The 11,058-nt window shown below is 48.2% G+C and overlaps 1 protein-coding gene across 1 annotated transcript in view; it reads right to left on the bottom strand.

Moving 5' to 3' along the window:
* TENM2 (teneurin transmembrane protein 2) overlaps positions 1–11,058 on the bottom strand; it is a 1,242,216-nt gene that overhangs the window by 10,395 nt on the left and 1,220,763 nt on the right. The window contains 7 exon segments of the mRNA XM_017849440.1: positions 5,145–5,697; positions 5,699–5,731; positions 5,733–5,756; positions 5,758–5,985; positions 5,988–6,062; positions 6,065–6,781; positions 8,844–9,140. Coding sequence (XP_017704929.1) covers positions 5,145–5,697; positions 5,699–5,731; positions 5,733–5,756; positions 5,758–5,985; positions 5,988–6,062; positions 6,065–6,781; positions 8,844–9,140 — 1,927 coding nt within the window.

Here is an 11,058-nt window from a genome sequence, read left to right as displayed (position 1 = left end):
TATATATATATATAATAATAATAACGAGTGCATTTATTAGCCTTTGCTCTGTGCTTTTGTTAGTCTTTGCTCTGTGCTAGGCACTTTACATGTCATGATGCATTTAGTTTTCGCCACCCCATAAGGTGAGTGCTATTATTACTATTTTGCCGATGAAGAAACTGTGGCTCTGCAAGGCACGGTGGCTCACGCCTGTAATCCCAACACTTTGGGAGGCTGAGGCGGGTGGATCACGAGGTCAGGAGATTGAGACCATCCTGGCTAACACAGTGAAACCCCATCTCTACTAAAAATACAAAAAAAAATTAGCCGGGAGTGGTTGCAGACACCTGTAGTCCCAGCTGAGGCAGGATAATCACTTGAACCCGGGAGGCAGAGGTTGCAGTGAGCCAAGATCATGCCACTGCACTCCAGCCTGGGCGACAGAGTAAGACTCTGTCTCAAAAACAAACAAACAAACAAACAACAACAAAAAACTGTGGCTCTGAAGGGTTGTTTGTCCAAGTCACACAGCAAGTGATTGGCAAGGTTAGAAGTGGTGCCTTTTTCCTTTTCTTTGTTTTTGAGACCAAGTTTCACTCTTGTTTCTCAGGCTGGAGTGCAATGGTACAATCTCAGCTCACTGCAATCTCCACCTCCCAAGTTCAAGCGATTCTCTTGCCTCAGCCTCCCCAGTAACTGGGATTACAGGTGCCTGCCACAACACCTGCTAATTTTTTTGTATTTTTAGTAGAGACAGGGTTTCACCATGTTGGTCAGGCTGGTCTCAAACTCCTGGCTTCAGGTGATCCACTCGCCTCAGCCTCCCAAAGTGCTGGGACTATGGGTGTGAGCCACCGTGCCTGGCCAAGAAGTGGTGTCTTGAGATGGACTCAGGTTCTAATATCAGAAAGAACTGACCTCAGAATAGGGCAGTGCTGGGGGCAGGGTATAGATCCCAGTGTGTCCAAGACAGAAGAGTTTCCTGGGATGCTAAAACTGGAAAAGTCTAGGGCATTGCAGGTTGTTGGGAGGTAGTCTCCCAGTCTTTTTTTTTTTTTTTCTTTTTCTTTTTTGAGACCCTGTCTCAAAAAAGAGTGCCATGGCACAGTCACAGCTCACTGCAATCTCAATCTCCTGGGCTTAAGCAATTCTTCTGCCTCAGCCTCCCAAGTAGCTGGAACTGCAGGTGTGCACCACCACACTTGGCTAACTTTTAAATTTTTGGTAGAGATGGGATCTCTCTATATTGGCCAGGCTGGTCTCAAACTCCTAGACTCAAGTGATACTCTTGCCTTGGCCTCCCAAAGTGCTAGGATTACAGGCATGCCTGGCCTAGTCTTTCTTTTACACTCTTTCTTCTCATATCTTTTCATCACAGATATGTCAATTATCAATATATTACCTTAAAAAGTAACTGTTCAAAAGGGTGCTGCTTTGGAGCCTGTGAATGAGAAGGAATCACATCTTGCCCCCTCCGCCTGCTCCTGGAGGCTAACTTGTGTTCCTGCCCAGATGTCTCTGAGCTCCTACCCAGTCAGTAGTATTCTGGGTTGCTTTTCTTTGTCCTTGCATTCTTGGGAAGAACAAACGACCCTTCTCCGGCTTCAGGAGCTGCCACTTGCATTCAGAGAGTTCTGTTTCTAAACAGCCACCATTCTTTTGCTGCTACTGGGTACTGGAGAGAAAAGGTTCTGTTCTTTGTGTTTCTCCTGACTACATCTTAATTACCTCTTCTGCTTAAATTGTGAGCAGCGAGTTCAGCCACTCTGCTAGTCTCCTAAGTGGCAAATTAAGACTAATTTAGATGGGGCTTACAGATGAGCCAACATGTGAACAGCAGAGAATAATTTGGTGTTCTCCATTCGGATCCCCACTCCCAGGTCACTGCCCGGGCGTGGGCTGTGCCTGGTCTGGCTCCTTCTCTCCTTCAACTCCCACTGAAGACATCCACCCTGTGCACGCCGCTTCTCTGACACCACCCTTTATTTTAGACTCTCTAATGGTTTCTGGATTCAATTTTGCTGGACTTAGTTCAACTTGATTTGATTCCCATTTATTGAATCTCCATGAAGCACCAGAATGAGAAAAGCAGCATTGCTATTCAGAAAACCCTGCTAATTATTTTTTTTGGCCTTTTCTGGAGAGCCACGTAAGTAGCTGAGGGGGTTAGTGAGGCTGACTGTGCCCTGTGAAATGATTTTGTTTGGGTCTTGGCAGCGGGACATGTCCGTACAGCCCACACTGCGGGTTTCTCTTTATTGCCTCTCTGGCTGATTCATTCCCAAGGTGTCTGATACCAACCGGGCTTCTGGAAGGGACATTTTGTGTGGGGCAAGATTCTCTCCTATGGTTAAGGGAGGCCTAGTCAACCTCCCCATTCACACTGTTTCCTGTCTCTGGAACACTCCTTCCGTCTCCCTGCACTTCATAAATGTCTGATCAACACTACCTGCTCAGAAAGGCCGTCCGTGAGCCCCTCCATAAAGGAGACACTTCTCATCATTCTCCATGCCCTCATCCTATTTTTTTCATCTTTATATCATGTATCATTACCTAATATTAATACTATATGTGTGTGTTTTCCTGAGACTTATTTTAATTTGCAGCTGCAGTAATTCCGGAGACAAAAGTCATGCTGAGCACGGGGTAAGCAGGGAAGCCCTAGCAGGGCCTCTGATGAGGCACGGGAGAGGAGGACAGGAGGGTTTACAGATGTTAGCCTAGGTCACTTGGCCATAGCTTCTGGGCCCAAAAAGTCCCAGATGCTTTTGGTGTTTGGGGATTCTGGGTTTGCCTTCAAAATGTCTAGGGCTTGTCAGTGAAGCAATGCATGGTCACGGTTGATCTTTAAGGTTGTTCATTTCTGTGGCATGGGGCTTAGAGGGCAGCACTGTGCTCCAGGTAGACGCTGCTTCCATTCCTGCCTTGGGGATGGACAAGTGGCCCCGGTCACTTAAGTGCCTCCTTGGCCCATGGAAAAGAGCTGTGAGTTTTCTGGAACTTGGGGGTTCTGGTCTTGGGTCCTCATTATTGTTTCTCTATACAAAGCATAAACAGTGAGATGGTCCCAGCCTGCTTGCTGGAAATTAGCCCTTTGGAGCCCTGGTCTCTTTGGATCTCTCTCTCTCTCTCCCCCTTTCTCTACCTACCTACTTACCTACCACCATCCATCTATCCATTCATCCTCCCATCCACACACCCATCCAACCATTCACCCACCCATCCACCTACCCATCCCTCAATTTATCCGTCTATTTATCCATCCATCCATCCATCCATCCATCCATCCATCCATCCATCCACACAGCCATCCAGCCATCCACCCAGCCATCCAGTCATCCACTCAGCCATGCAGCCATCCAGCCATCCACCCAGACATCCAGCCATCCACCCAGTCATCCGCCCAGCCATCCAGCCATCCACCCAGCCATCCAGCCATCCAGCCATCCACCTAGCCATCCCACCATCCTGATTTCCTTGCTCATTTCCCTAAGGACAGGGACTTTATCTTGCTTCCCATTGTATCTCTAGTATGTAGTACATGTTAGATACTGTACAAATATTTGCTGAATGGGTGAATGGATGGATGGAGAGAGACTCTCATTTCACCAATTTCTTTTTCTTTTCTTTTCTTTTTGTGAGATAGGGTCTCACTCTGTACCCAGGCTGGAGTGTAGTGGCATGATCACAGCTGACTCTAGCCTCCAACTCCTGCGCTCAAGAGATTCTCCCTGCTTAGCCCCCTGGGTAGTTTGGACCACAGGCATGTGCCACCACACGCGGCTAATTCATTTCACCAATTTCTCACTTATCACAGAGAAGTAGATAATCTGCCTTTCTTGGCCCCTCCTTTCATACTATTCTCCAAACTTTCTATGTCGTTACGATATTTGTTCATAGCCTTCCTTCAGCCTTGAGCTCACTTCTGCTGGCCAAGGTCCCATGAATTCTTCAGGCCCATTTTGACATGGGCCCTTCTGTATATGCCAATCTTGAAAATCAGATTTAATCTGCACACACACACACACACACACACACACACACACACACATCTTGAGATAATGGTATTTGTCTTATTCACCATTAAATCCCCAGAACCTAGCACAGTGCCACTTTATAAATGTGTTTTGATAAATAACTGAGCAGACGCCTATATGGTAGCAAAGACTTAATTCTGCTTTGCATTATTGTTGATTATTTGTATATATCTCTCACCAGATGAGCCTCCGGAGGTCAAGAACTGGGTTACAGTCATCTCGATACTTAACGCTCACTCATTGCATCTCTAGTAATGACAATGTTAATAACATGAGCAGATACCATTTCATGAACATCCACTCTCCACTTGCCAGGCACTAAACTATAACTACACAAGTTCAGTTACTTCTTCTTCTTCTTTTTTTTTTTTTTTTTTGAGACAGGGTCTTGCTCTGTCACCTGGGCTGGATGGAGTGCAGTGGCATGATCTCAGCTCACTGCAACCTCTGCTTCCTGAGTTCAAGTGATTCTGTTGGCTCAGCCTCCTGAGTAGCTGGGCCTACAGGCATGCACCACCACTGGCTAAATTTTGTATTTTTAGTAGAGATGGGGTTTCACCATCTTGGCCAGGCTGGTCTTGAACTCCTGACCTCAAGGGATTCATCTGCCCCAGTCTCTCAAAGAGCTGGGATTATGTGAGTGGCGTGAGCCACCATGCCCAGCTGAGTTCATTTACTTGTCATGATCACTCTGTGGGATGGTTTTATCAGTGTCTTTCACAGGGAAGGAGACTATAGTTCAGAGAGCTTGGACAACTAGCCCAAGGTCCTTTGGCTTATAAATAGAAGAGAGAGAATTTGAACCAGATATTTCTGACACCAGAGCCCTATTCTCTCTCCGCTTCTTACTGCTTTCCTCTCTTGGGGTAGGAAGGGCTTTTAGAAAGTTATTTCAACTGACTAGACATGAAAGTGGCTGGGACATCTTCAAACAGTCCTCGGGACTGCTCTGTACTGCCATCTCTCTACTTTTCTAGACACTGTAGTGCTGCCAACCACATTGCCTGGGCTTTATGGCCCGTGGGCTTCTCCTACCATCAGATGGGAGACCTTCCTGCCAAGTTCCCTATGGCAACAACCACCCTGCAGGGAGCCACTGCCCATCCTTGGTGGTAGAATCCTCACCTGTCACGTAGTTCTTCAAATCTAGCTCACTGCTGAGAGGATTGTTGCTCTTGAACATGTACAGGTTAAATGGGGCCGGCTCCTTGCCCACGTTTTTCCACATGGTATAGTCTGGAGAGGTCCATCGTCCTGCCAGCACATCATAATCACGCTGAGTGAAGTGGACCAGCTTGGTCAGGGGGTCATAGAGTCCCCCGTGGAAGCCAATGACCATCTGGAAGTCGGGGTTGGAGTCAAAATAAATCTCCCCATAGGCCGTGTACTGCAGCTGTTTGATCATGAGGCCATTGATGCTGAACACAGCCAGAGGAGTCCCTGTGTTATCAGAGGCAACATAGTACTCCTCCCCACTGCTGCTCTCCATGGCAAAGAGGTGGCCCTGGAGGTCGTAGTACAGCGAGGTAATCTCCGAGTTGGAGTGATTGTAGACATGGGTGATGCGTGTCGGGTTGTGGAGGTCAGAGTAGAAGTACTGCAGGTGGTGGCCCAGGTTGGTCTTGTAGGAAGCCCGCCGTCCTACGCCATCATAGCGGTACTGGACCCCGCTGGCCTTTGTTGTAGGCTCTTGTTAGGAGGCACCTTGGGGAAATTGTATTCGAAGATGTCAGACCCTCCTCTGGCACAGATAGCCATCATCGTCAATTTTGTACTGCACATCCCCGAAGTCTGGTTATCGATCCCGGAGGTCATAAAAGCGCAAGGGCATGAGGCGCACACCTGTTGCCCCTGGGTTCAGTAAGTGGAGATTCCCATTAAGGTTCCATAGCTTGTAGCGCCAGGGTCGGCGGTCATTGACGGCCAACTCACTCTGGAGCCTGCCGTCCCCATCGTAGTCCATAGGTGGTTATCAGTGGTATTGGCATAGGGCCCCAGTTTTAGCTCCCCTCTTGATAACCCTGCCCCATGGCTGTCAATATTGCCACCGTCATCCAGTACATGAGGGACCGGAACAATCTCCATACTGGACCCTCCTTGATCCGTCCATGGGTGTCAAGTGTTTGCTGAGGGTCCATCACGGCAGTGGTGATAATCTGGTTGATGTCATAATAGATGACTCCAAACTTACCGAAGTGTTCCACCTTGCCAGAAATCTCATCATAGCGGTAGAGGTCAACGGGGAGGGGAGTCTCACTTATGACGGGCTTGATGCTTGCAATGCGGAAGCTGTTGTCATGATAGGTGTAGTCAAACCTGGCGTTGACCATGCCTTCCTCAGAGAACCTGTAGATCTGCTTGTCCACCAGGGGCCCAATCTTCCGGTACCTGATGGTGCAGGAGAAGCCCCCGCTTTGGAGGTTGACCATCTTCAAGACACCGGTGGTCTCGTCATACCCGAAGGTGACGGCGGTACTGTCGTAGACAATCTCTGATAACTTGGAGAGTTTCCCATACTTGTAGAACACCTGGCGTCCAGTGCCCAAAAAGGAGGTCTTCAGGATGCGGCCGTCGTCACTGTAGTCGAAGATGACCGAAGCATTGCTTTCAGGCGGGTTGTAAATGTTGCGGATGTAGCCGATGGAGGTGTGTGTGGACATGCTGTGCCGGGCCACGCTGGGCATGGTGACGGCAAGGAGGCGGTCGGAGGAGTCATACTCAAATATATACTGACGTTGGCTCTGAAGCAGGAGGACCATGGACTGCAGAAAGGAAAGGGGAACAGAACATATCAGTTGGCTTTTGAGGACCAAGCATTCAAACAGACAGAATTTAGTCCATTTCCCCGCGTGTCGACTCAAAAGTCATGAAGAATGGGAAGCTTAGACCAAATTAAACAGACAAATGGACATGCCAATTCTGATGGATCATGGTGGTTGCCTTGACCAGTGCTTCCCAAATTTAATATGCATGCAAAATACTCAGGATCTTGTAAAAAGGCAGAGTCTAATTTGGTAGATCTGGAGTGGGCCCTGAGAATCTGCATTTTGCAATAAGCTCCCTGCAAATACTGATGTTGCTTGGATGATACTTTAAAAATTGAGGGCTTGGATAGCTGAAGTGAGAGGCATGAGGTTTACCTCCACGCTCAATAACAAGGAACCCCAAGATTGCTTAGAAATGACTGCCACTGGGTCCAACAGGGGAGCTGTGTGACACACATACCCTGATTAAATCTAAAAAAGAGAAAACACATCCTGTATTTTTTTTTGAAACAGAGTCTCACTCCATCACCCAGGCTGTAGTGCAGTGGTGCAATGTCAGCTCACTGCAACCTACTCCACCTCCCGGGTTCAAGTGATTCTCCTGCCTCAGCCTCCCGAGTAGCTGGAATTACAGGCATGCACCACCACGCCTGGCTAATTTTCATAATTTTAGTAGAGACGGGCTTTCACCATGTTGGCCAGGCTGGTCTTGAACTCCTGACCTCAAGTGATCAGCCCACCTGGGCCTCCCAAAACGCTGGGATTACAGGTGTGAGCCATTGCACCCAGCCACATCCTGCATTTTGAAGCTACTGCAAAGATGAAATAACCTAGAATCACTGATTCTTTGGGAAAAAAATGACTTCAATTAGAGGCAATTGGGAGATTCCTGCTCCCCTGGTCCATCATTCCTGTATTTCAGGCATAATGAGGACAGCATTCAGGAAGGACCGAGGGGACAGCAGTTCTGTCTTGCAGAGAGGTAACATCTTTGTCTGTGGGTCACCGCTGTAATGAGTTGGTGAGAAAGGAAGGAGCGGACCTGCACCAAGGGGAGTCTAGGTGAGAGGCCCAGGCTGAGCAAGCCCCTATCTAATGACTACATGGCCGGGGCAGCCTTCAAAAGTCTTGACACGTGCCCAAAGGGACCTTTTTTTTTTCATACCGCCACCCCAACCTGACCTTTTTCCAGCACGAAGACCTGAATTTGGCACTTTCAGACACAGGGAATCATGTAGACAGAATTCATGGGCTGTTTCGGCCAACAGGACAAGTAGGAGAGGGTTGCTCTGTGTGCTTGAATTTTAGGCAAAATTCCCCATCCTGATGGCTTAATTTAGGGTAAGGCAGAAATGAATCACTGCATTTCCAATTCATAAGTAATGATGAGCCGCGCTGCCAGTGGGATGATTCTGTCCGCTTCAATGGCACTTTTTTCTTTTTTGGAATAGAATCAGACAATTCGTCCTTTTTGCCATTACTGAGTGTCTAGCACCCCCGCCCCCTACCCCAGTGGTAATAGTGCTGAGCTATGAATAACATTTGCCTTCAGATTTTCTTCCCCCTGTGAGGGTGGGAGCAGGAGGGAAGTCCTTGTAGAGTTGAAGTAAAGATGTTAAGATGTCTCACGGCAAAGCGTATCAGGCTAGCTTACAAGAGCAGCAGGAATGGCCGGGTGCGGTGGCTCACGCCTGTAATCCCAGCACTTTGGGAGGCCGAGGTAGGCGATCACCTGAGGTCAGGAGTTCAAGACCAGCCTGGCCAACATGCAGAAACCTGTCTCTACTAAAAACACAAAATTAGCTTGGCATGGTGGTGGGTGCCTGTAGTCCCAGCTACCCAGGAGGCTGAGGCAGGAGAATCACTAGAACCCATGAGGAGGAGGTTGCAGTGAGCTGAGATCGTGCCACTGTACTCCAACCTGGGCAACAGAGCGAGACTCCATCTCACACACACACACACACACACACACACACACACACACACACACACACAAAGAGTGGCAGGAATAATAATAATAACAGAAAGCCCTTGCTGTCATGGCAGCATGTTCACCTACCTTGTCAAGGTAGGAGTAGCTCCACACTTTCCCATCGGCGAACATGCGGGACACGATGCGGCCTTGCTTGTCTATGTCTGTCCTCTCGCTCATGGCCCCACGCTGAAGCCCAGCCAGGCGCCCATTGAAGAAGTATGACACGTTGACGGCTGCCAGCCCGCTGCTGGGGAGCCAGAGGAAGGGGCGGCCCACCTGGTCATAAATGATCCTCAGGGTGAACTTTCGGTGGTCATCATAGATCTTTTCAGTCCGAATATTTCGATCATAGTCGATGGACAAGAGATTTCTTCCATGGACCTAGGAAAACACAACAGGCCTGGTTTGAAAGACATCACCCAGGCATGCTGGCTCAGGTTTCTGTGGAGGACATGGCTGGCATGGCCAGGGCATAAGTGTTCATTGGAGGAAGAAATAACCCCAAAGTTAGAGTAGTGCTTTCTAAACTCCTTATCATGGCACAGATAGAAAATAGCAATATTTGGCCAGGCGTGGTGGCTCACGCCTGTAATCCCTGCATTTTGGGAGGCCAAGGTGGCTGGATCACCTGAGGTCAGGAGTTTGAGACCAGCCATGGCGAAACCCCATCTCTACTAAAAATATAAAAATTAGCTGGCATGGTGGTGTGCACCTGTAGTTCCAGCTACTGGGGAGGCTGAGGCAGGAGAATCGCTTGAACCTGGAAGGTGGAGATGGCAGTGAGCTGAAATTGTGCCCTATCTAAAAAGAAAAAAAGAAAAGAAAAGAAAAGAAAATGGTAGCATTTGTATGGTGCAATAGAATATAAAAATAAGGCAGCTTATGGACAGAGACGACTAACCTGGGCATGGCTGCGATGGACAGTTAGGTAGGCTGTGCACTGCACAATTACAAAGGGTGCCATAGGATTGTAGAAAGTGTGAATGGTGAAACTTGTGCAGTGTGCAAATTATACAGCAATATACAATAGACCTGAACCCTGGAGTTTGCCTGGGCTGCCTGGTCACCCCGGGGGCAAGAGAGTTTGCATATTTGCACACTTGTAACTCTTTTTGGCACGTCATTAGCTGAAAAGCTAATGATCTTTAAGAACAGGTGCCATGATTTCTTATGAAACCTTTTTTTTTTTTTTTTTGAGACGGAGTCTCGCTCTGTCGCCCAGGCTGGAGTGCAGTGGCACGATCTGGGCTCACTGCAAGCTCCGCCTCCCGGGTTCATGCCATTCTCCTGCCTCAGCCTCCCGAGTAGCTGGGACTACAGGTGCCCACCACTATGCCTGGGTAATATTTTGTATTTTTAGTAGAGACGGGGTTTCGCCGTGTTAGCCAGGATGGTCTCGATCTCCTGTTCTTGTGATCCGCCTGTCTCAGCCTCCCAAAGTGCTGGGATTATAGGCGTGAGCCACCGCACCTGGCCCTCTTATGAAATCTTAAGCAAAGTTACCTAGAAGAGTGGAGAACAGGGCTTAGAAATCCATATTTTACAAAGATTTGGGAATACGAAGCCCCATTCCTATGTGAACTTCTTTCCTTCTAATATCTAGAGAAAAATCTTGCCACTGTCAAGAATGCGAGACATCAGTGGGGAGGCCTCACCATGGCCAGGGGATTTCCGACAAAGGGATGAACTGATTTACTTAGATTTGAAAGGAATAGGGGAACACATCAGACATAATTTAATATTTATTTAGAAGTTGATCTGATCAGAGAAGAAAGCCTACCCCAGAAGGCAGAGCTGGGAGACTAGACTCTGGTGAGGGGCAAAGGAGAGGGACTCCTGAGATTCAGCTAGCCCTGAGTGGGTGTCTGGAAGTGAATGAAATGAGCCAGATTCAGCCCACACTCTCACAACTTCACTGACTGCAAATCCAGATATCCCTGGGGTGGCTGCTGAAGGCAAGGGACAATGTAAACAGGCAGAAGGAAGAGACTCGAGAGATGTCTGGTACCTCCTCACTTTACCCTAATAATTCAACAGCACTTACTGGTAATAATGATGATAGTGATGGTGATGATGATAGTAATAATAACTTTTTTTTTTTGAGATGGAGTCTCGCTCTGTTGCTGAGGTTGGAGTGCAGTGGTGCGATCTCAGCTCACTGCAACTTCTGCCTTCTGGGTTCAAGAGATTCTCCTGCCTCAGCCTCCTGGGTAGCTGGGATTACAGGCATGCACCATTATGCAAGGCTAAGTTTTGTATTTTTAGTAGAGACGAGGTTTCGCCATGTTGGCCAGGCTGG

The sequence above is a fragment of the Rhinopithecus bieti genome, unplaced genomic scaffold (assembly GCF_001698545.2).
Source record: "Rhinopithecus bieti isolate Rb0 unplaced genomic scaffold, ASM169854v2 scaffold_30732, whole genome shotgun sequence".
Lineage (NCBI taxonomy): Eukaryota > Metazoa > Chordata > Mammalia > Primates > Cercopithecidae > Rhinopithecus > Rhinopithecus bieti.
This window is presented reverse-complemented; position numbering and strand designations above follow the sequence as displayed.